The 26,168-nt window shown below is 48.5% G+C and overlaps 1 protein-coding gene across 1 annotated transcript in view; it reads left to right on the top strand.

Moving 5' to 3' along the window:
• Window positions 1-26,168, top strand: part of LOC144168504 (high affinity cAMP-specific and IBMX-insensitive 3',5'-cyclic phosphodiesterase 8B-like) — a 75,613-nt gene that overhangs the window by 24,912 nt on the left and 24,533 nt on the right. Inside the window, exons 9-14 of the mRNA XM_077697473.1 lie at window positions 933-1,000; window positions 7,805-7,978; window positions 10,944-11,001; window positions 11,073-11,211; window positions 16,154-16,349; window positions 16,797-16,927. Coding sequence (XP_077553599.1) covers window positions 933-1,000; window positions 7,805-7,978; window positions 10,944-11,001; window positions 11,073-11,211; window positions 16,154-16,349; window positions 16,797-16,927 — 766 coding nt within the window. The remainder of the gene's footprint in view (window positions 1-932; window positions 1,001-7,804; window positions 7,979-10,943; window positions 11,002-11,072; window positions 11,212-16,153; window positions 16,350-16,796; window positions 16,928-26,168) is intronic.

The following is a 26,168-nucleotide window of genomic DNA, read 5'->3' as shown; positions in this document are numbered from 1 at the left end:
CTCAGGTTCGCGCTCTCCATCTGCGTAATGGCGCAGCGCACATTGCTCTGCTAGACCGAGTCGAGCAGAAATGGCACGAGCGCACAGCACGGCTTGCGTATTTATGGCCAAGAACATCTTTATCTCATGGGCTCAACGTAGTTCTCATCGCGGCTTGTTTGATCGCTACATAATTCTGCTAGCTATCACTTGCGCCGTCCCATGTTGAGGCAGACATCAGGGTCCCGTGAGCCAACACAGTGGGATTTATAACCGTTAGCTGCTTCTATGAAACCGCACCGCTCTCCAACTCGCTCTATGTAAGCAACTGCAAAGCCTTCGGCTGTGTACCAGTGCCAATTGCCTTCATAAAACAGTAAAACGACTCTTACGTACACATATGCTCAGCCTTTACGGCCACATAACAGCGCTTCTCTTTATAAAAGATGTTAGCGCATAACCTTTCGTTCGCGGCTGCTTTGCTTGACGTCTGATCTTTTCGGTACCCGACCTCGTGACTTGCCGGTGACATAGACAAGTTTAGTAGGGCGAAATGCCTAGATGTCTCGTCAAAAGAGAAAAGTGGCTGTCGTCGAATGAACATAAATTTTCCTGGTGCGTGCCGCGTGACAGGTGAACGTGTCGGCATGTGAGTAGGAAGGGTGCACTCCGAAGTGAGCTCTGACTGTGGGGACACGCAAACACGATGTGGAAGTAACAAAAAGCTTCAATAATACAAGCTGGGCTTTCGCTTCCAAAGCACGTAACAAGACTTAAGTTGCCAGGAAATATATTGTACGAACAGAAAATATACTGACGAAAGTGTTTTGTACGAATAGGAAGGGTCCATAGTATAAAAACTATGCTGACGACTCAGTATAGTATATGACAACTTAGTGTGCATAGTGTAACTATTATCCCTGAAGGAGTAGTCCCTTTCTGTTCTCCGACAGTTGGGGTGAACAGACGGCAAGCGTTTACAAAGTTCCACGCACTGACCATGGAAGCCCCCATAACGAAGGTGAGTTTCCCGAGAAGTCAATTGATGACATGCAATTGAATAAATTTCGCCGGGCTTCGCACGCTTGGATACATTGCCGGCAGCCAATGCAGCCTCAACCGTAAGCCTGGCACCACTGCTTTTCGATGGCTCCTGGTTTCAGGACTGGTGGCTGTCGCAGAAATGCGAAATACACGTTGTGCATACGTCCGAAAGCTCTAGATCAGTAGCTTTCGGTTTTGTGTTGGTTTGTACACGAGCTAGCTTATTTTGCGGTTCATGCACTGTTAGGCCACATGTGTAGGAGGTCACATTCCCTTTTTTGTGGGTGGAACGGGCCCTCGTAGTGCTGAACTCTACACTTAGTATGGACTTAGCACAAAATTAGTATGAACGTCAGGCCACTTCTAGACAGGCTGAAGTTGCCAGTGTGCGACGTAGACGTCCCCGCAGACTGTTCTTATTACGTCACGTCTCCTCATCGAGTCAGAGAGGGCGTGACCTGCAAGCAATATTGTAGTTGAATAGAAAAGACAGGCCTACGTTGTCCCGTATGCTACATTTTGTCTAGTTTTTCATTGCCGGCCAACAATTATGCTGTCCCAGAAGACAGAAGTAAGGGAAACTTAAAAACTGGGGCTAGTAAACGTCACGAAACGTCAAAATGACGAAAGCACACACAGCCGCTTTGTCAACTGGAAGCCAATCAAACAAAGCTTCCGGCGAACTCACAGTTAACGGTGAATTCACAGAGTTGAGAATAAATCCCCCAAAGAACCCTGATGAAGGCATGGGACGGCAGACTAACCACATTTGTAGGGATCCCACTGGCCGTCCGCTATCAGCCGTGCTTATCAAGTGTGCGCTCAAATACTTCATCGCTTTCAACCGGAAGTTACGACTGAGGCAGCCAGATAGACGCGAGCTCTCGACTGAATCTGGGGCGGTATTCTGGAGTCATCGCCTCCCATATATTTTCAACGCCAAACGCATCGCCCGCTTTACAACGGGAGTGAGTGGTCATGGCCTCCGCGATCAGTGGAGTGGGACGCCTGTTTCGGCCGTATGTCGCAAGGTGGGGCCCCAAGCTGAGCCGGGATCACCTGGTCATAACTAAATTTGAGAACGACTTATGCCTGGTTGCCTTGGCAACCTGTATTTGGGACCGTTGGAGTAGTGGCCCTCCAGCCAGCAATACAAAATTCAGCGCCGCGGCGCAGCATGCTTTGCGTATACGTTGCCGCTTTACACCACGCGTCGCCCCAAGATTAACCAGTCACGTGATTAAGTCACTGGGACGGCTAGCAATTGGGGTAGAGGCTACTAGAGTAGCAGGAGTAGAAGAAAATGGCTTGGTTGGCTGCTCGGGGCTGATGAGTTTGGCATTGAAAAAGTACAGGACGCGATGCTGGAGTATGTATGTTTTGAAAATGTCCGCCTCTCGTCCGTTTCATCGTGACGTCTTTCAGGTTGTACGCGGACTTTGAGTTGACTTTTGCTCAACTGCTTTTGCAAGCACATTTGAAACTATCTTTAATGTGTTTAATTGAACGTAGAAAATTTTTCTATGGCGACGTTTTCACCACAAGGGGACGAATTAATGTCGAAAGGTGGCAGCTGCAGCCAGCTGTTTCCTGTGAGAGTAAAGCGTAAACAATGCTACGGCTGCTCAGTTTTTTCACGCTTGGACCACGATTTTTATGTCCGTGACAATGACCGTGTTTCAAGATAACCCTCTGTTACGTATTTCGGCATCGATGCATGCACTTGAGGCATGCTGACGCGAGCTTTTCCAAGAGCCTCGAATGATGTGCTACGGCGTTGACATTTCTGTTCACGGTACTCTCCGAGTGGAAGAATGCGTGAGTGGACGGGATTTCTGTTTTCTTACTACTTGTCTGCTTCGCGTGAAGTCTACGAACGTTAAGCTGGTATGTGTATTCGTCAACTACCAATAAAAGTTTATAAGTGTCATGCCGAGTGCTTGTGTAATTTTGGTCGCCTCCTGCAGCTACCAAGCCCACAGGCGATTGTTTATTTCACTGCGTGATGGCGACGGCGTAGATGCACCGGCTCACAGAGGACTGGGACAGCGTATAGTTTCTTCGCTACGGACCGCTGACTGAGTAGCGCAGAAACGAAGGGCGCATATATCACTCGGCCCTTGATACCAAGTCCACGCTGCAGCCGGCCAAGTTCGTCTCGCAGCTCGTTGCACAGCCACCGCACTGAGGCGGAATGCTTCTGCAGGCATTTTGAAGGGGTCATCATTTCTTCTTTCCCGCCTGTTGCGCCGGCGAGACAACAAGACGGAATTGACCCGTGCATTCATTAGAACTGCCCTAATCATCTGCTCCGAGGTGCTGTTGTTCCACGCAGTAGCTACGCCGTGCTTGCATTTCATCACATCCAGTTGGTCGCTTTTAGCCAATCGGGGCTTGCTCAAAACGGACATTTTGAAACGAATACGAAACGGGCAAAATTGAGAGTACCGCACCTGGAACACGGCGCAGCGGCGACTGGACTGTCGAAAGGAGGATAATGATACTACGACGTAGAGGAAAGACAGATGCGTGAAGCAGGCGCTCCGCCTGCCCAGTGAAGTTCACTTACGCCCTGCGGGTGGTAGCATGTTCGGGCAGGCACAAGCCGTGCCTGCAAGTGACGCTATCATACCAAAACATCTTTCCCACCGTAACTGATGCTGGCAGCAACATTGTGTCACCTAACTAAAAAAAAAAGGGGGGGGGGGCGGCAACAAATTAATACCAGTCTCTAAAAAATCAAGCAAGGCGTAGATTATGAACTGAAATGAACTAGATGTATACTAATAAGCAATGAAGCCCAGTAAGCAGCGTCTAATTATACCCATTTTCAAATTACTTTCCCAATTTTCCTCGGCCTTGTCACATCAGTAAGATCTCTTTGGCGAACCATGGATGGCGCCACACGGCCAAGTTGAACAAGCACCCCAAAAAATAGGCCAGGATGTCATCCCAGATAACAGTCACGCAAAAATCTTCACCATGGCCTTACTGAGAAGAGGAAGAGCCGACGTCACAATTCTCAAAATACAGGAAATGTTAACCAATTCGCCCATATTTTTAAAACGACTAACCATGCAGGGGAAGAGCAAGAATTAGAGACAAAGAAACGACAATGCTCATGCAGGCCGTGATAGTGGGCCGGATATCGTACAGTCTGCCACACCACAAACTTACCCATACCGATGACAACCTAATAAACAACATCAGGATATCATATGAGGCAGCCCTCAACCTCCGAATTCTCACGGTCACCGAAAAAAAGCATCCTTAGAACACCTTCGAAGGAATCATAAAAGCCACTCTTATAGTACAAAAGAAGCGGCTGAAAAAAAATTCCCGCGCCTTCCCGCGAGAGGAACACGAGTCAATGCAGATCATTGGGGGTCGTTAACGCCGCGTAAAGTCGCGTTAGGGTGGGTAGTTGGGTCGTAGTTGCGTTGGTGCTGGTTTGGGGTAGAGAGAGGAGAGTAAAGTCGCGTTAAGGTGGAGGGAGCGTCAACCAAGGAAGGAAGGAGCAACGCAGTGACTGAAGCACGAGCGACCGCTAGCCGCTTTATATTTGCAGTGCGCGCAGTAGAGGGAGAGCAGTACGGGGGGGGGGGGGGGGGGGAGCGCGCATGCGCAAGCAGCGCACGCCCTTCCACGCCCCACCGGGCTGCTATCACGCACCTGTTACGCCGAGACCGCGACGGAGCGAACGGGCTGAATACGACGCATGCGCGCGCCAGCTGCTGTTGAGAGAGAGGAGGGAAGGAGGAGAGGCGCACCTGCTGCGGACGCGGAGCTGTGGACGCCGTCCGACGCAGGAAGAGGCAAGGCTAAGAAATGCTCTGCATTAAAAAATAATCTGGGAAGGGCCAGCAATAAATGACCCATTGAGCTGCGAAAAAACCGGCATCTGTTTCACCTCTCGATCCTCACCCTTATGAGGAATGGGTGACGAGGCTCTAGATTGGAAAGGTGGTTCTCTAGGAGAGAGGGGAATGACGTTAGTGAGGAGCAGAATGGCTGTATTTGGGTGCAAGGCCGGACGACGCGGATTAAAGGGACTCTGCAACACTTCCGATAAAAGCCTTCACTCTTTCCTTCGGATCTGGAAGCACTGTGAAAGCTTTAGTTGTCGCCAGCACAAAGCGGCACTGCGTGATTTGCTCGTTGCATCAGGTCCACCTTCCGTTTCTGCTTTGCGTCTGTGGCTTTCCTTTTAAAGCGGCCGTCGAATTCGTTCATTGCAGCCGCTGAAAAAAAAAAGCCGGCCAATAACCGGTGCACCGCTGTAATGACGTAATTCCAGCGGTCCAAGAACGCCAAGGCAGGAAAAGAGAAAAACATATTTTGAGCAAGTTTCGGCGTTATCTGGTGGGCATAGATCAGTCATTTTTGGCTGGAGCACTTTGTGACCCCCTGTTCTAAATACTGGGTGTGTCTGTTGACAGCGTTCTGAAAGCATTTCATATTTAGAAATAAAGGTGAGAAAAGTGTTGCAGGGCCCCTTTAAGGTAGCATTTACGAAAAAGAGCGCGCCCATTGACTGTGACGCGCGGACACTCAGCGGCGTGGTACATGTACTATCTTGATCACAGTTAGGGTGAACACGGGAGCGCGTGTCATTCCGTGCGCGGGAGCCGCCTGTCGGCGTTCTGGGTAACTTCGCACGCATGCGCAGTTCGTTTGCAACGAGGCTATGTGATGCGCGTGCGAAGTTGCCCGGAACGCCGACAGGCGGCTCCCGCGCATGGAATGACACGCGCTCCCGTGTTCACCCTTACTGTGCTCAAAATAGTACAGGTTCTGTAGCGTCGAAACGGCTCTTAAACCTAACTGGCTACGGAACCAGCCGAATTCCAGCCAACATGCCATCGTAGAAACTTTAAAATACCACGCAGAAAGACCCGAAAACGCTGCTCACAGCGCGAAGCTCAGACCCTAAACAGCGTTCAATTGCGCATTACTTCTTTCGCATGCACAACTCGTGAGAAGCGTCTAGCCTCATTTAGCTTCTCGTAATGTTTGTAAGCTAACCTCAATGCTAGACATGTCCGAAAACTCGAGAGAAACAAGATTTGTTTGCGCACGGTTCGTTTCGCCAATACTGGATATGTTGTGATGACGTTATTCGCGCGCCAAAAGAGGGGGGAAATCATTTTATGTACAAATAGTGAGATGGCAGTTGCGGCATCCATCAGCAGAACAGCTGGCGGGTGGCCTAGTCAAAGTGATGCCACTTCTCCGGTATGCTTAGGGTTCTTCGGTTTTGGGTTTTGTATTTCATTAAAATCGCGGGGTAAAAATCGGGTACAATTTTTCAAACTGAAAATCGGAGATAAATCGCCTTTTTTTGTAAAACAATTCCAAAATTCGGGGTTTTTTGGGTTAAATCAACAGATGTACTGTGCTTCGGCTTATTTTATTAGGAGGCGTCACGAGCTTCTTGACTCTAATGTGTTAAAAAGGGTGTTTGTTTCACGCTGGTAATCGAGGAACATCATGGGTATTCCAGCAAATACTCTCTCCGAAATTCGGCTTTTGTTTGTGAATGAATCAGTATAATGTTGACAGCAAAGATCACTGAAATGCTCTTTACTGCCATGAGTAATCATGATAGCTTCTAAGAAATACAGCATTTTATTCTCGAAAAGCTGCAGTTCATTATTTTACACGTCCTTGTTTACATACATGATCAGCCGAATGCGTGACATGTCAATCTCCATTCGAGACCTATACCCGATCGTTGAACGTATCTCGACGGGGAGATAGTTCCCTCAACTTCACAACTTCCGTTAACTACGCACAATATAGCCACTGCAGCATTATACCAGCCTGGGGTAGCAAGAGGTAGCAAGCCAATCTCCACGAGTTCGAAAGCTGTGTTTAGGGGGCTCGGTTCCTGCTTCCATGAAGTACTGGTTGAGAGCAGTGGACCGCGAGCGCACGAGAAGGCAGATCGCTACTTTGAAAAGGTCCATTAGGGGAGGAATCGCGTTTAACCCGATTCTCCTCAAACATGTTAGGCGTGTAAAAATCGTTTTTCACCTGAAAACGAACAGCCTTAGGTACAATTGACGAATGCAGTCATAAAAATGTCATTTCCTAGCCGTGGCCTCCTCGTCACTTTTTCTTTCCAGATGTCATCTCATTCGTGCTTTGCAGGCAATTAATGACCGCTGGCTGCTTCATTTCCTTCGATTTTGCTTCGTGATGTTTTATTTATATCGCTGTTACGTGCTTGGAATGATTGGTGCAACTTAAGAATATTACGCCTTCAAAGCACGAAAATCCAGATACAGATGTGCGAGAAAAAAACAATATTCTAAATAATCTATTCAATGCGATTCAGAAACGAAATTGGTGCATCTAAGGCAAAGGACAATAGTCAGATACTGTCCACTGCGAGAGGTGACTAATTTTTCGGGCAATATGTCGCAGTTGCTGGAAGTTTGTTAAATGTCGCGATCTAGTAGATTTTCTCGTAACGTTCAAAGTGCTCCATGGAACTTCTTGAACCGCGCTGTATTAAAACTTCAACAGACAAGGGAAGAACACACAAGGACGGGACGAACCGTTTCGCGCTTCTTTCCATCATTGTATGCTCTTCCCTTGTCTGTTGAAGTTGTAATACAGCGCGGTTTAAGAAGATGTATAACCAAATAGCCCCCATTTTAGCCTTGCTTGCTCCATGGAAGTATTCGCAAGTGTGCGAGTGCGGGGCCTGTGCGGAGGCTGGTGCCCAATCGCGCTTTGGGTCTCCGTGAGCTCTTTTCCTCCTGTAATATGGCAGGTCGTCAACATGCTGGTGGCGACTCAAGAGAACAGCTCAGCCGTGGTGGCTCAGACACTTGAGCGCGTCATCGAAATTCTGCGCTCCACCGAGCTCTACAACCCGCAGCTGGGCGTCTCACAGGGCAAGGGTGAGGACCAGATGACCACCGACCTGGTCAGCGGACTCATCAGCGTGCGTAACTTCCCCTTCCTCCGCCTTCTGCTTTGAGTTTAGTGCACGCGAAAACAGGGTCAAAAACCCAAAACCAAATACATTTTGCGCAGTTTACTTAAGGCGTAGTCATGCGGCGCGCTCTTTCGATAAAATCTATTTTTGTGTGTGTGTGTAGATGATTAAAGGAATGAACCGATTCTGAATCGGTAGTAATCCTTGAAAAACGTTGGATGACTCTGGCAGCAGTGTGCAGTAGTAACATGGTCGAAACCGGTAGGGGTGCGTGCGTTCGACGAACCAGTGAAACTTGATTCTTTTTTTAACGGCAGCTATCATTGGGGTGATTTTTTTCTTAGGGTCCCTAATGAAAGGCCGGGAATGGAACCCATCCCCGAATGTCTAAAAGCAAGCGTCGAAGCACGATCTTTGTTGGATTTGGGGGTGGACGATGGGTAAACTAAAATAAGATCCTTCCTGCCTGCCGATTTTGCAAAACACGACGTTTAGCCTCCTATACATTGCTTTCATAGTGACAGGGCGTTCGTTTCACTCGGAAAAGCTTGTCTACCTCTGTTCTTATGCAACTACACGTTCAACCTAGAACTCTGCCCGAATTCTAATGCAACCTACTGTTAAGCGCAATATCAAAGCTGCTTAGTCGTCCCAATAAAGTCAACAGTCTGGGTTTAGGGTTCCTCTCTGTTTCCGCATGGCCTCCGTAATTTCTTTTGTGGCTAAAATATCGAATAAAAATTGCACGCGAACAGTTGTTCAAGACACCACATACTGCGGTAAAACTTCTGTGTTCACTTTTGTGACGTGAAGCCTCAACTAGGCAAAACGTTCTTTGTCGGCTTCAACTACATTTGTTGAACGTTGTAATCCGCCCTTTTTCCATCGTAAACATGAACTAGCCAATGGGTAGCTAAAAAAAAAAAATACCCTCCTTCGATTTTTTCTTTGCAGGATGGAGAAGGAACTAACAGGGCAAGTATAATTTATCGCAACAGCTTTCTGTGCCGATCCTTCCTTTAATAACTTTATTTTTATGGAGGATGTACTGTTGGGCTGGTTCTTAATATAAAAAAAGCGGCTGACTGGCCGACAAACGTTTATCATCTTGTGATGCACACAGGAAGGGGGGGTTCTGAATCGTAATGTTAAGTCTGCAAAAAAGACTGGTTCATTCCTCTGCCATAGGAATCAGTAAACCACGAAAGTGAAATGTTCAGCGAAATCTGCAGCTGAGCATGATTTGCGGGTCGGCGGCTGTCTTGTGGGTGTGCTTGGCGAGTGACATCCTGCTGTCGGGTCGCTTCGGCAAAGGTGTACTGGCATCATTTATGCGACGGGTATGATGTCAGTGAAATCTTGGTGTATCGCGGCATAAAACGCTTTCGTGTTAAAATATAAAACATGAAAACGAACAACCCTATGTATAACATACTCTTTAGTACTAAAGGTTGCTTCTCCGCAAGAAGACTCTGTGTGCAGGGGTGCACCCTTTACAGGCCGCTTGTTTCGTTGTACTGGCATCACTTCCGTGACGAATATGACGTTGGCGAAATCTTCGTGTATCCGGAAATAAAACACTTTCGTGTTAAAAAAAGAGCAACATCAGTGCTTTTACTTCTATCCTGGTGTGCTTTGCCTTTTATAGAGAGGGTGAGGAAATATTGAGGCGCACACGTGGAAAAATCTGTGGGAGGGTAGACATATAAAGTTCTGCTGCAAAAAGTTCATGCCTTGTGTCTTTAATCGTTGAATCGGTACCATAAAAGGGCAGCTCAGTGCCCACTTAGTTCTTGCATTGAGCAGCCCAATAATCGTAAAGGTGCGACCATATGTGGGTGAAGACACTGCACACCGAGTAATGCAGCGCGTAGCACATGAGTGACGGCCACGGTATTAAGCCCTTGTTCCTCAGTCAAACCCAGTGTAATGCTTGCGGGGCCATTGATAGCTGGCCATCTCTTCATTCTACGCAGACAGCTAGGCTTATATTTTCAGGAGACACTTGCCTCACGGGCGCCGCGATTGCGCAAACATAGAGGCGAAGGACGGCTTCTTAAAGGGACAGGCAACCGAATTTTGTTGAATATATATTCTCTATCCCAAATGAAAGGGCATCATTTAGAGCACCTTAACCATAAACGGTTTTGCTGATTACGCCCTAGAACTTTTTAAATCGAAATTTTTGGATCTACGTGGCGTATGTGTCCTCCCAAAAATAATGCTGGCAACCATGACATACACTAGCGCGGGAACATACTTTTGTCTGTATGTGAAATGAAAAGCAATATTTAAAAACTTGTCCCCGGCTAAAAAAAGTGCGAATTCACCAATCTATTTTGCACGAAGGCGCCATCTGTTGGGATGGACGATAGGTAGAACCTGGCTTTACGTTGTGGGGGTCGGAAGTTCGATTCTCCCCGGGCGCGTCCTGTTTTTTAAGCTGCCGCTGGCGTATTTGAAAACTGAAATCGAATACTTCGGCACAAGAAAAGCCCCTGACTCAGGCAGGATCGTCAAAGCTTTTTCACGGTCTGTTTACTGAACGCTGACGTTGGTTCTGGGCATGGAGGCTCAGTTAGCCACACTGAGAGCAACCCAGCGGCGGCGGGCGGCGTGTCTTAAAATTTTTCAAAATAGTGTTTAAAAATACATGTATAATTTAAACTTATACAAATACTTGTGTTAAAAGGTTTTCAATAAGTGAATAAACGTTTCAGCAGTTACAGTAGCAGCAAGGATTGCAGGTCACGTGACGGGGACACATATTGTAGTGTCAAGTTTTGACACTACGAACCGCCACCCTTCCGATTTTAAATAGTTTGCTGCTAGATTAAAATTGTTTTCGTCAATTTGTTTATACATTAAAAACGCTGGCTTTCATATGAGCTAGAGAACATTTACGCGACAAAAATCGGTTGCCCGTCCCTTTAAAGCGTGTGTCGTCATCGTTTTCGGCTCTCGCTCACAGATGGGCCAGAAACCGACGGGTGTCCGGCGGCTGTCTCACGAGACGACGCTGATGAAAGGTACGGCGATGCGGCATTCGAGTCCACGTATTTGGGCCCTTTTGAACCGCTGCTTACGTGCTCGTACGCAGTGAACGTGGTGAACGCGACGATGCCCACGGGCATGCTGCCCATCCTGTCCACCGCGCCGTCCAAGATCAAAGAACTGCTTGAAACCGACACCAAGTGGGAGTTCGACATCCTCGAACTCGAGACGCTTACTGGCCGCCGGTGCGTATCGCTTCCTTCGAAGTCAAATCTGTTAGTTCTGTGCTGTTTGGCGGCCCGTGCGAGAAAGCAGGCTTGCAACATGGGTTTCCACGCCACCATGTAGGAGGAGCGAATGCAATATCTATTGGTGGATCCTTTAGAGTGCGGAGTAGAATCTCTTTTTGAGGAAGGAGCTTTATTTATTCGCGGGCTTCATTCAGATTTGGTGCTGCTTGCAGCCTAGTTCTAAAACAATCTCGACACGTTCAAGGGAAATCTCAGTACCGGACAAGTCCATTCGCAAAGCAATCTCATGGAGTGCGTTGTGCCCCCACGAACAGGGTGGCCCGTGAAATTTTTGAGAACATGAGTGGCATCTGGCTTGAAGAATGATTTCTCTTTGCTGTGCACGGTATATAGCCGAAGCATTGCGGGGATTGCGCTAGTTCAGTGACTTCTACATAGTCCAGTTAGAGCTTCCCATATCACACGCGGCGCACTGCACTCTCTACACACAGTTTGGTAAGATGAAAGACGAATTCTTGGAGACCGTCTCCATTTAATGACATACAATCACTTGCTTCCAACGGTTGTCTACGCCACCCACTATGAAAAGAGGCGCCTGTTGCTGTCTCGCCATACTCAGGCAGCATGGGCACTCCAAGCCATGTGGTCCGTTTTTTTTTTGTTTTTGGCCTTATCTCTCTCTTGTTCCAGCAGAAGGTCGTGTAAGCGTTCCAGGTATTGTACTTGTGGCTTTCTCCCTCGAGAATATATTTTTTGTCTTCGTTCTTCAAATGCAAGTCACCCGGCTTTGTCGGTAGTCGTTTGGCAGTCCTTATATTTTACAACGAAGCTGTATATGTCTAATCCCCTCAGTTCTCGCGCCCGTGTGGAACGCAAACTTGAGTTCGACGTACGGAAAAAAATCTTGAAAAATACAAACAGGTCTTAAGGCCTCCATATTTTGATGTCTTAAATTGGCCATGGAAAGCTCTCCCCTGTCATGCATATGTGTTCAAAGGCGGAGCCGACTTTAAGGAGACCGGCGTAAACTCTGTCGTTGTAAGCTGGCTTTCTAACGTGTGTTGCGCAGTGAAGCATGACCATCTACGCAGGGACTATGGTCACAGCTAGAGTCACTAAAAAACCTTATGTAGTGACACTAGTCACAGCCACTCCTTGTAATCCCCTCTACTACTGCCGCCTCTTTCTCGAGTCGTGCATACTGCTCGCCATGCGCGGCGCCTATATTCCCACTGCCATTTTTATGCGTGCACTTTTGGAAGGGGAGGGGGAGAGGAAGGGGCGTGCACGCACAGGAAGGCTCCACGGGCTCAGCGTTGACATACCCTTTCTGCTTGGAGGGGGGGGGGGTATATAAATGCGGTCGTTTCACGGCCCGAAGCAACCTGACTGCGGTCCTCCGTGGTCAAGCGGTTAGATGTGGTCTGGTGCACAGCCAGTAAGATGCCCACGACTCGGGAGGGAAACTGACAGTTTCCTCTAGAGTAATTCTCTAATCCTACCAAATTTCATTCAGCTAATTTGCTACGAAGTATGCTCAATCGGAAATTGCAAACAAAACTGTTTTGTTTCGCGCACTCCTTGAACTCCTTGCACTGCGCCCAGCTTCGCCGCTCATCCTCCTTCACAAAGTCGGATGGCACTGAATTTTTTGCTCACTGAGAAGCTTTTTTGTAGCCTTTTCTTCTCTTCGTGTCGTGGAGAGATTTTTGTAATTCACTCGGTGAGAGAGAGTAAGCATCGAACACGTCGTTTTAGTGCGCAGTACTTAAGAGTCCTCTACTGCGGTTTGGCGGCGTCGCTGGCCCTGTGACCGAGCGAACGAAGGACACATTCAAGACAAAGAAAACGGAGGAGGACAGTATGGTGAAAGTTTGGGGGGGGGGGGGGGGGGGAGGGAAGCATGCCGGGGCCGCGCCACAGAAACCAAGCATGCACATAGTGCTGCACATACATCGGTCCTTCGGCGTCCTCCTCATTTCGTGGCTCATCCGAACCACGTGGCATTTGCGCGGTGCGTTCAAACCGATGTACAGCAATAGCTGCAAGCTAACGGCAGAGTAGAGCGCGCCGCCATGCGTTCGCTGATCACGTGATCACTCACTGAGACGCAGCAGTTATGCGCCGTGACCGAGATGACTGCAGTTCGCGCATGGCACAAATTTTGCATTAGGGAGTGTAGTAATCGTCAGCCATTTTTAGGGCTCTTGCTTCCCTTATGGTGGAAGAAAACTAAGACAAGCTTCGTCACGGTTTGTTATTCAGAAACGTTGTCGCTTCCTTGTGATAGATGACATTGCTGACGTCGCAAATTCTGGAGACAGGACTTCACATGTACGTGCCTGTGTGCAGTCTGCATGAAAATTTTGGAGTTCGGGAGGGTTTTGCGGGTTGGAAGCACTGCACCAAAAAAAGGAAAAAAGAAAACAAAACGAAGTGATTTGGGACACGACTTTTCAGTGCTTCTTTTACCTCAAACCGACGTGTACAGCTTCCCAATTTTTTAATAATATAGCGGGAGCGACGACCGATCGGCATGTCAGCGCCTTATCACGGTGTCCGGTGGCGAAAAAGGCGAGAGTACGCGCACGCGCTTAGAGCTATCTGCTGTGTGAGCGTCGTCTGCTATGCTGTTCTCCTTCGAGCAACACAGCCCCTGCCTTTATTATCGGCGAATGCCGTTCGCTAGGCGATAAAAGAAGCTAAGTAGCGTTAAAGTTCCTGATGAACGCGCCGTGCAATTGGTACGAGAAAAATTCCCGCGCCTTCCCGCGAGGGGAACACGAGTAAATGCAGAGCATTGGGGCCTCAGTACTGATTGAAGGCAGTGTTGCTTCCATCGCTTCTTCCGTGATGCTGGAGTAGCAGACACGAGTAAACGTGGGCACGAGCGTCAACCCATGAAGGAAGGAGCAACGCAGTGACTGAAACACGAGCGACCGCTAGCCGCTATATTTGCACCGCGCGCAGTAGAGGGAGAGCAGTACGGGGGGGGGGGGGGAGCGCGCATGCGCAAGCAGCGCGCGCCCTTCCACGCCCCACCGCGCTGCTATCACGCACCTGTTAGGCCGAGACCGCGACGGAGCGAACGGGCTGACTACGACGCATGCGCGCGCCACCTGCTGTTGAGAGAGAGGAGGGAAGGAGAGGCGCACCTGCTGCGGACGCGAAACTGTTGACACCGTCCGACGCAGGAACAGGCGAGGCTAAGAAATGCTCTGCATTTAAAAATATCAAACGCGCATTGGAGACGCACATGTGCTTCGAATGACCCAGGTTTCCAGTAAACGAGGTCATGCAGATTCCCTGGCGGGGGGTATATCGCTCTAGGGAAAACAGCCTAGCCGACGATGCTCACAAGCATATGGCTTTATGCGCCTGCGCGTACTCGCCTATTTCGCCACTGCACACCGTGATAAGGCGCTGACACACAGATCGGTCGTCCCGTGATATTATTAAAAATTTGAGAGGCTGTACGTATGCGCACTAAAAATAATAATAATGCGCGTTATTGTTATTTTTAAAACACTGCCTTTATTTCGTGTATTTCTATATTTTTATGTTCAGGCAACGTATGACCGGCATTAAAAATTCCGAAGTAGGATCTAAGTTACATCTTAGTTGTGCTGGTGTAATCGCACATTGTTCAAATTGAACTCGCTCTGTGCAGCAACTTTTTATATTAATGGTTTTAAATGTCAATTATGATCTATGTTGCGTAACGCTTAGCCCTGGTTACAACAGTGACCAACAGAAAAGCATACTTACGTATAGAATTAGAGTCGGAACAGTAAATTTTTAGAGCCGTCGTCCATATTGTTTTCCACGGCTAGAAGTGATGCTAGAAGTGAAAGGTAAACAAACAGTTAGTGATAATCCCATGCGCATACAATAATGCGCACGAGAAAGGACAAAGTTATCAGTGCCTTCTAGCAGAATAACCAAAATGAACAATGAGATGTGCATTGTAGCAGTCCCAATCGTGGTGCCCTCTTAAATGCACTTTTGCTACGAAGTACTTCCTTCCTCCCTATTTCGGCTGCATTGTGCACTACTGCTGATTTGAGCCGCGATAAAATCAAGGGTCCAAAATGCAAGGAACACCAGGTGCCGCAGTCAGGGGTATGTAACAAGTAACACAAATTACGGCATGCATGCGCATTCGCGTGAAAGAAATTTCTAGCCCGTATACAACACGTTGTGTTGTACACGTGATGTGAAAGGCTGGCGTACTTAAAGCTGCACGCGTGCAGTGGTTTATATGCCTGTTTGCACCAGTTTTACGGACGAAGCACCTTAATGGCTCCGGCTGTCGGCGTCTCCTGTCGTCTCATCTAGTCACGGTGCTGAAACCCCGGAAAACTCGTTTTCCAACGCCTTGCACTCGAACGTAACGCGTACTAAAAGAACAAACCGGGACACTCGTTTTCCAACTCCTCGCGGCATTTCTTAGCGTACTTTTTAGCGTGCTGCGGCGTGTGACACGAAGACAACTTACGGCCAGTCTGTCTCTCATTTAATTTCTTAAAGCCGGTTCAACGCAAGAGAGGGCGCCACCACCTCAACAACCGCGCGATTGCTCCGCCCATCGATGTTTCTCAGGCGCCCAATCAGCGCGCACTGTTAGGCAAGGGAAAGCAATATTTAAATGCAGTTATACACTGCATGCTTCGCCCCTCCCCAGGTTTCACGTTAGTGGAGATAGCCTGGGATTTCTTTTCTTTTCGCGTATGGCCGACCAGAAAGTGACAGTGAATGAGATGGGGAGATCTCCTACATCTCGTCGTCTTTCCTGAGTACCAAGAACGTGCATGCAGTTACATTTGCAGTCAGTACGAGGTGCGCCGAGCGTGCGTTGTCCAGAGAGAGAGAGAGAAAGGGCCCGCCATGCACCGTGTGTCTATACCGTGCACATGCAGCGCTCTGCTCATCGCAGGCCGCTCATCTGGCTGGGCCTGTCGCTGTTCTCGAAGCTGAGCGTGCACACCAGCCTGGAGTGCGACGACTCCACAATCCGAAACTGGCTACAACTGGTCGAGTCGCACTACCTGGACAACCCGTACCACAACTCGACGCATGCCGGGGACGTCATGCAGGCCACCGCGTACTTCCTGCTCAAGCTGCGCAAAAAGGTACACGCTTGAAAATGAACCTGCATTTCGCATTTGCCGCAGCGTGAATCGAAGACATCGGAGTCTAACTTGCTGTTTCTCGGAATGCGAAGAGCGCCTGAATGCAGCACAAAAAACCGCATCGTGAAGTTCCTCGATCACAACTTAGCACTGGTCCTAGTACGCACCGCAGTGGCGTAGCGGCTAAGGAGCTGTCGAACCCACGACGTCACGGGTTTGATTCTCTTTCGCTGAAGCTGTATTTCTTATGTAAGCACAATACAAAAACGCCCGGTAGCTCGGTGGTGCACAGGGAATACCCCCGATTATTTAAATTATTCAGCAGCTCTCCCCTATGGTGCGCCCGCTGATGGCCGAAGTGGGATGTCGGTCGCGCGAAAGCCAACGTTTGCATTTCCGGGATAATGCGCACTACGCGTATCTGACCTTGTCTCCTTCCGTTTTCAGGACATATTCGATCCACTGGACGAGGCCATATGCATGATATCAGCTGCCGTTCACGACATCGACCATCCGGGAAAATCGAGTCCTTTTCTCTGCAACTCGGACAACGAGCTGGCCATCCTCTACAACGACAAGTGCGTGCGCCTCTCCTCTTGCGTCTGCACCTGATCCGCATTGTTTGCGCGTAGTACTTGTACTCTAAAGGCTTCCCGTACTCTGACAATATGCATCACATCTTGCCCTCTACTCGTACGTTGCATTAGTCTTGCTTCTAAACTGAATTGCTGTTTAAATTGTAGGTGCGGCTTTACGCGAGGGAAATGTAATTAATATCTAGCCATCTTCATGGCAGAGTCGTTAAGAGGTCGATTGCACCATGCTTTTTACAAGATATCTATCCTTACGAAAATATAAACAGTGCGATCCTTACAATATGAACCAGCTACCCTAAATCCCCGTCTTAACTCAATTCCTATGTACAATAAATAAGAGCTATACAAAGCTGTCAGAATAAATCTTTCTTTGCCTAAAGGTGTGCTCTGTCGAGGACGTCGACGACACGAAAGATTCCTAGCAACATACCGCCAAACAGCTTCGCTGTAAGATTGACAAGAACTCTCAGAGACCGAGGACTGTTCCGCTTCTGCTCATGGTGCGGCACGGTATTTTTGCAACGCCACAGGTGCGGTGTTGAAACGATCCAGTTCGTCATTCTTCGCGTTATTAAGCACTAAGTGGAATGCACGTGATTTTGAGCAACGTCGCCAGGATTGAGTACTTTGCAATCCACGTACACCAGGTAACGACAGCGCACACGCAAAATCACCTCCGCAGGGCGATCTTAACGGGGCTCTGAAAGAAGTTTTGCCGATACATGGCTGTTTTGGTTAAAGCGGTGAGTATTAGTGTAGTTATTGCAAATCAAAACATCGTATTTTCGCCGGCGCCGCGTTTCTCCCTCCTTTCGTCCACCTCCTCGCACCGCGCGAGCGTGACTGCCTATCATGCCTCGCTTCTCGGTGACGTCTGCAAGAACACCCGGTTGCGGGCGTCGTCTGTTACTGCGATACTCTGCACCGCAGCATCGCTCCGGGAAGGGGCTGTCTGACTTTCTGCGTTCCATTTGGGCCGTTTTTTTTATCATTCTGTTTATGAATCCTGCACTCCGCTCACGGCTGGAAAAGCTGATGGAAGGAATGGGGCGGGACTTTTACGCTTCCATACCAAGCCGAAAGATCATGCGAAAAAAGAACGACCCTGTCACCGCGCGTTCGCGGCGACGGCATGTCTTCGTACATATGAAAGTCTAAAACGTGTGAGCGAATGACTAAGGAATCGCCTAGAGTTAGCATGTGCATGCGCTCAGAATCGACGTCAGTTTAAACATTCCTTACTCGGCCGCTCGTTCGCGCCAATGTTGAGCTTGGTCATGTGGTGACGCCATGCACGCGTGCACACAGGCAGTTGTAGCATTCCATTCCGTTATTCCGATCGGATCTAAACATTTATAACCGTAGCAAAAAGCAGCCGAAGGGTTGCACGGCACGGCACAGGGACTTTTTTTATAGCTCGTCGTGCATTCCATCTCCCCCTACCTCCCTTGTTAATTTCCCGGAAACTCCTACGCCTCACTGTGTTTATCAACTACTAGGCAAGTACACCGGAACAGATATTACCAGCGGTCTCGAAGGACTAGTGTGAGTTTTGGTGCCGTGCGTGCCTGCCTGTGTTCAACTGTGCTTGTGATTTCACAAAGCAATTATTCCACCCTCGCTTTTTCTCCTGATGGCCTGGAACCCCTTTTATCTCTATAAAGGCTGTTAGTGGACGCTTCCAAACGCCGCGACAGGGAAGACACCTACGCCGTGGTGGCGATACGAGCCGCCACGGGAGAAGTACTGAGTGCGGGCAGCGTGCGAGCCAAGACCGCCAGACAGGCGGAGGAGGCGGCCATAGCGCTGGCCCTGCTTCACCCCGACACGCGAACGGTGTTCAGCGACTCGAAGTCTGCCATCGCCAATCTCGCCAGGGGTACGGTCTGCAAGACAACGATGCGAGTCCTCTCCGGCATCGGGGAAGGCGCGCGCAAGAACGCAACGACGACCGTGCGCTGGTTTCCGGCCCACATGGGTCGGGAGCTGCGAGGCGGCTACAGGAACGTCAACGAGGCAGCCGACGCTGCGGCCCGTGATCTCGCCGCGTGCCGGGCCGCGCCAGCGACGGACGCCGACGTCGACGAGGAGCCAAGCAACGACGAGGACGACAACGGCGCAGAGCCCCTGACCACATACGGTGCTACGCTGTGTTGGTATAGGACAGAGAGGCAGGCCTATCCTCCGCCCCACCCGGGGCTCGCGAGGAGAGAGGCCGTGCTTCTACGACAACTGAAAACCGGGACGGTGCTTACGCCGGCGCTCGCGCGCCACGTGTGCCCGGACATGTACGAGGACGAGGTGTGCAGTGTGTGTGCGCGTGTGAACGCAGACTTGGCCCACTTGATGTGGGGATGTGCGGACCACGACTCAAGTGCGGGGAGACCTATCCTCCCACCGGACATTGCGGACTCAGTGCGCTCTTCGGGGCGAGAAGATCAGCTAAGGGCCATCCAGCGGCTCGAGGCTGCACTGGACAGGCAAAGGCGAAAGGGGAACCCGCACTCCCCTCGGCCTCCTCCTGCGGGAGCGAGGGCTAGGGGCGACAGCGGCGGCACTCCAAGTAGCCCGCGCCGACCAGACACAGACCTCGGGGTCGGCCCGACGCCGCGGTGAGCGGTGAAGACTACGGGACGGTGAAGCCCTGCGTGGCCTGATCCGTCCCCGACTGCCGGTACCTCAAAAAAGTCCTTTCTCTCTCTCTCTCTCATTTATTTACGTGCTCATTGCTGCCAATTGCGATATGTGGAGGGTTTGGTTGCCTGCCGCGGCCCTATATTCTCCCCCCTCCTCCCCCCGCCCCCAAGTTTAGCTTGTGTGTTGTTTAAGTGGTTGGGAGGAAACTACGTTACTCTATATGAAGGCACCAATTTTGCAAAATACACACATCGGTATTTCGTCCTGTGAAAGTACAATGGACTTTTTATATGGATACAAAGCAAGTGTTTTAAACTGAACAAATCGTGCCCATGTTTTAAACGATGCTTGCCGTTTGATATGGTAGTTCCTCAGTTCAACCAAGAAGTTTTGTTCTCTATCCGCGAATACGATTCGCAAACCATGCCACTTAGAAGGTAGAAAAAAAAGTAAAAAAGCAGCAACCTGCTGGGATTTCAACCGCCCACTTCGGTTCAGTGCACGCGAGGCTTTAGTCCACTGCGCCACGAAAAGTCTGGCGATTACGGGGAAATAATATGTATACACATTGAGACCCACTTTTTGTGTGACATCAATGTTTTCTACCTGATTTCAAGGATTCCTGGCTGGTTAACTGAACATTTATGGAGTAACAGGTCCGCTGTAAGGCTCCATAAAGCCCCTACAATAGCTGATTTCCAGCAACAGCACTGTTTAGGCTGCGACTGAGATTTCGCCCTGAGGGAATAGTGCTCGCCGTGCTTTTGTCTTACGCTTTACGCGAAAAGCTTTGGTCGATTTGATTTCTTATTACCTAATAAACCTTCCTTCTGCTCTTAACTGAGCTTATATTTTGTACAAGATTTGCTGGTCGCACACAAATATGCAGTTTGCAACTCTGGGAAACGAATTGTGGCCAAAGCGAACGGGTGAAGCGTCGTCGTAAGCCGAAATACGGATCGCATTAGGTCTAGTGTTGAGTTGTATGAACTTCATGGACCTTACTATATGTTTGTTACGCTCTAAGAACTAACAGAACAGAGTCGCATTAATTCCGGCACGAATGTCATCGGGGCGCAGTTTTCGCTTCTCGATCAATTCCCGACGACCGCGGGCCAGTCGGCATTGTCGCCGTCTTCGGTTAGCGAGCCAGTCACAACATGGAGACTTTCAATCGGCCGACGTGTTCGTGTCACCGTCGGTGTCGTGTAACAAGGCGGTCTGTTAAATCGGAAGTCGGCGTCGCAGTCGTATCGTCCTGTCGGCCTAGCCAACGTGCCCTAACGAGAAGTCTGGTAGTAGAGTAAAAAAAATAAACATGGACGAACACGATAGCGTAAAGCGTGAAGCAGGAAGCGCTAATTAACCAAAGGAACCGCCGCGACGCGTCGACGCTGAGCAGACGAAGCTTCTCTTCGCCGGAAGTTAGAGAAAAAGCCGTCCAATTGCAAGATTTCTGTTTCGGGGACGCACATTCGAAGATTGATGAACATGTGGGAAGATGGCGGAGCCCTAAAACACGAAGGAGAAGGTGGGAACGCGGCAACAAACTTTTCAACGAAAGTGTGAGCTTACCGCTGCGCGTAAAAATGTTATACTTCGAGCAGATGACGTTGACCACCCAATCTAGTGATTTTGCTTAGTCATTTAGTGTGCTCGAAACGCCTTTGAGGACCCCTTTAAAACTCGTACTTGTTTTTGCCATGTGGTCGTTTTTTTTTAAATTTTGTTCGACCGATTACCTCCATTTGCGTTTCTTAATTTGCGTTTGCGTTTCTTACTTTAATAATGCTTGTTTTTTATGTTTAATTTCAGTAACTTTCTGTGTTAAACTTGACTTTTTTGTCGTGTTTTCACTTTTAATTGAGCTGTTAGGCTCTATTAAACGTGTGCATGTCACGCTTTTTTCAATCTTTTCTGCTGATTTGTAAATTAATGCGGTAAAATTGTTAGTGAATGGTATGTGTGAGTGTATATTTTTATTTCGATGGCATTTTCTTTGTTTTTTGGGCTTCTAAAAATGTGCTAGCTATGCTGTTCCTTTTCTGCATGATATAAGAAAATATTGTATCTATTTTTTTTCTTTTCATTTGATTTTGCGATGTGTGCTGCTCCCGACTTCGGTGCAAGCTACTTTGGGAGGAAGGGCCTCGTCAGGCTGTAGCCTTTTGCCCTCCACCTTACGTGTAAATGTACTTTCACCTCGTGAATCTTTCATGTACGCTACTATATAACGATTACCGGTTGAAAATTTCGCCAAATCTGCATTTTTGCGGTAATGCCATTCGGTTGACATTTTGACATTTCCCGTAATTTTTAAATATCTATCGTATTTTTTAGTTTTTCAAAATTTCGTTTGAGCAGTTATCTCCATTTACGTTATTACAACGATTACATTTGGAACTTCTGCAAAATCTGCATTATTGTAGAAATGCAGGGCCTTACATGGTTCGCCGTTTTCCGTAATTATTTTGTTTTTTCTTATTTCTTAGTTTTTCAAAATTTCGGGTGACCAATTATGCCCATTTACGGTATCATAGCGATTACACGTGGAACTTCCGCGATATCTGCATTGTTGTGGAAATGCAGGGCGTTACACTGTCCTGGCTGTGGGGGTAATCGGCAAAGAATGCTACGCATTAATAATACCACCTTCACATCGACCTCTAGCCCCCACCGCCCCTCTCACTGAACACGGCGCGCGCTGTGAATCACAGGAATCGCAGCGCCAAGACTGTACGACCAGTAAGCGCAGCAAACTGCTGGGATGTACAAGCCCGGTGATCGCTTATGCAGAGCGCCCCACCACTATTTCTCATCACCAGTGTTCCTTTCCCCTTCTTGATAAGCCCATTGGCCCTCCTCTTAGCCCGGCATCGAGGGAGGAAGGATTTGTACAGAACGGGGTCGTATCCGTTTGAAATTTGCGTATGAAGGTCTCTGTGTGAGGCCCACTTAGCGCTTCTGACGTAAGCGCCTGCATTCCAAATTTTATACTTAAATTGCGGCAGTCACTGAGGGATCAAGCAGAAGCACTTACTGAACCGGCTAAACTTCGCTAGCCTTTTATGCGGCTGTAAAGCGTGCTCTGCGTTATGCATGAGTGAGTGAGGGGATGCTGACTTGTGCAGTCAGAAAGCGTAAGGGTAACTGCGGCGATTTCTCTGCCCATTAGAGGAGCCAACGTCGTTGGCAATCTCCTTGATTTCGATATGGTAATTGACAACAGCGCGCTCTATGAGTCTGTAACATTCTTTTCTGATATAATATGCTGTATGCCAGCCTCCAGGCAAAAATTTGTCTACGCCTATGCAAGTACGTTTGTTTGAAGTTTGTTTTAAGTAGTATAGATACATACGCAGCCCACGCAGGCACCCAACAACGTTCTCAAATGACCTTAGCATCTACCACCATGACCCGGACAGCGCTGAGTCAAATTATGGATGGGGCCGCCTTCCCGCTCCTGAATACTGCTGACGAATTTAAAACGCGGATCTGGGTGATACTCTTTTCATTATGGGATACGATGTTTGCCTGGCTTGATGCAAATCACTTGTAGTGCGTACTTATTTCTCCACCTATCTTAATAATCATCATTGGTGGCATTGACGAAGAACTCTTTGATGAAGATGGAGATGAAAGTGGGCCATGATGTATTCCCGTACGTATGTACGTCACGGTACAGCTTAAAAGACGCCGTCTGAAGGGTCATCATGATGATAATACTCATCGTTATATTGATCATTCTTACCGTCATGGGCTGGTGATTAGTACAGAGGCCGGAAGAATACACTCCAAAAGTGCAAGCACTAAAAAAGTGATTGAAAGTGAGTGGTAACTCGGAAGGATACCTGCTCCTAGCCTGAAATATGTGGACAAGGGTTTCAAAAAGTATGCTGTATACAGTTTTGCGTACACAAAGTACCTGTATATTACATACAGACATATCTACATACATTGCCAGCGTTATAATTATAATCATATTCCAGTTTATGCCGCCGCACGACGAAATCTTCTGCCATAACCTGTAGTATTGCTTGCGATTGGGCGAGTTGGTTCAGGATCACTGGAAACCTTTCAGCTGGAACGTAGGGAAACGAAGGACGGTAGGCAGAAACACGAGCACATTGTTGAGAGAAAAGCACTCATATATTCACAAAAACATTCCACAACTTGATGAAAATTTGGAACAATCAATCCCCGGGATTACCCCGGAGCACGTCCTTTTCTTTTTCAGTTAATGTGACGGAAGCGGTTCTGACGCTCGTGTCGCCCTTCTTGTCGATAGCAGTGCTTCAATAATTCCTCGTGCCAGGCGACTGTGTTTCCGTCGATAATGTCGATTTCGTCGATGCGTACCTTGCAGGTACTATCGCGGCAATGGAATTGAAGGTGGTCGGATGGCGTTGTCTTGATTGATGTGGCGTGTTCCCGGGCCCTGTAATTTATGCCCCTGCCGGTTTGTCCAGTGTAAACTTTTCCACATGATAATGGGATGCAATAAATTACTTTCGCTGTTGTAATCCCTGTACCTGGTGCAATTGTTCTTGTCCCATTCTTCGCTTTTGGGGTGGTCGTTTACTCGTCGGCATATCTGATAGGCCTGTTGGGGGCACGCAACAAAAACACCTTGTCTGGCCGCAATCTTCTGAAGGCTGTGTGTGAAGCCATGCACGTAGGGTACCACTGCGGTATTCCTTTTTGTGCGTTCGACGCCAGGTATCTCGCGCTCCTTCTTTACTTTCAGCCGTTGAAGAAGGCTTCTGATATTGCCGCTAACACGCTCTTTGTGTAGCCCGCGTCACGCAACCTTGAAATCTGCTGGTTGAAATTCGTAGTCATCTCATGGTGGCAGCACTTCCCAATGGCGAAGCGAAAGGCCGTAACTGCTATTGCTCGTTTCGCATTTTTGGAATGGTTCGAGTCATCCGGGAGGAAGCCCTTTCTGCTCCGTGTTTCATATCTCCAGCAGATACTCCCAATGTCGAATCGCAGGTGTAGGTCTAAAAATTAACGTGATTTATTTGGCTAGAAACCGGGCCATCTTCACTAACGTGAAACGTGGGGAGGGGTGAAGCCTGCAGAGTATACAAGTGTATGAGGCAGTTTCGATGATGCGGTTTCGATGGTGAGCGCTCGGCATCGGTAATATAAGGTCAGTTAAGTGTAGAAGAAGAGTTTCAGAAGGTCATTCAGTAAATAAGAAATCGATATTGGTCAAAGTTTTTAGCGTAAAGTGTAAAACAAAAGTACGGCAAGCACTATTCCCGCAGGGCGAACTCGCAGTCAAAGCCGTGCACACATTTGCGATCGCCCGCCCGTAGCTGCGCAGTCGCTGGTTATCAGCTAGAGTGGGGGCTTCAAGGAACCTTACTGCTCAAGCTTTAGTCGATAAATGTTCAATTTACCTGCGAGGAATTCTTTAAACCAAGTAGGAAACATTGATTCGGGACAGGTGGGGTAGGTATCCATTTAATATAAGGTTTTTTCCACCGTGGGTCCTAATCTGTAGCCGTGGCGATGTGTTTTCGAGCGTGGCGCGCACTCCGTTAATGTTGCAGGTTCAAACTCCGAAAAGGTCCTAGCTTCTTTTCCTGGGCGGTTTTACGTGGAACGGTTTGCTTATCCTATTCGCGAATGAAAAACAAAACTTTTCGATTGAACTGTGGAATTACCATTTCAAATGTCAATACATCCTTCGAGTCGGTAGTACGATTCCTTCAGTGTTGTACTCGTGCTTTGTATTAAAAAAAAGCCAATTGTACTTTCAGAAGAACAAATACTGATGTGTGTATTTTGCAATATTGGTGTGTCCTTATAAATATATAGGACCAGCGAGATTAGCCGAGCAGTCGCGCTGTCTTGCTACGCTAGATAGAATAAAAAGAGAAAGAAAGCAAATAACAAAAAAAAGAAAGAAAAGAAAACAAAACAAGCTATAAAAATCGGAAGATGTCATTTGGTGCGTCCAAAATTTTAAATCACAAAACTCTGTCCTGTTCTGTGCTCCGAAGAAACTCCAAGAGAGCTTTGATTGCACGTGAAACCTGCCTGAGACCCGACCAAGGACTTAAAACACCCCTCAATTCAAGTCCCGCACCAAGCAGCCGGCACAAAGATAATATTAGTTTCTGTCTGTAGACGGTGTACTTTGGGCACACGCATATAACACGACGAATGGCTTCTCGTGAGCCACATGTGGAACACAAAGGTGAAGGTGCCTGCTGGATTCCGTCGAGGTGACGTCCCGTGTAGGCCCCATTCAAGCGCAGCCTATATGGCTGCTTCCTCGCGCTTGCTAAGTCCAGGTGGCATTCTGAAGGTGCACTTAAGTTCAATCGCGTGAAGAGGTGCGTATTGCTACCTTCCATCACATCTCCGCTTTCCATGCGGTCGATGCGGCGAGTTTTGCCGCATCCTCTCTAGTGAATGGGATCGACAGAGCTTGAGTGCAGAGACTGTGGGCAGATGAGGCGGCTTTGACAGCCGCGTCTTTGCCAACCCCGTAATGGGCAGGAAGCCACCGCAGATCTACGCCGTGTCCCCTTTGTACGGCTTGTAAGTGCGAAAGATTGATTTCCTATGC

The sequence above is a fragment of the Haemaphysalis longicornis genome, unplaced genomic scaffold (assembly GCF_048455015.1).
Source record: "Haemaphysalis longicornis isolate Haplotype H1 unplaced genomic scaffold, Haemaphysalis longicornis Haplotype H1 scaffold_2, whole genome shotgun sequence".
Taxonomy (NCBI): domain Eukaryota; kingdom Metazoa; phylum Arthropoda; class Arachnida; order Ixodida; family Ixodidae; genus Haemaphysalis; species Haemaphysalis longicornis.
Note: the sequence above shows the minus strand (reverse complement) of the source record. Positions and strands in the feature narration are given on the sequence as shown.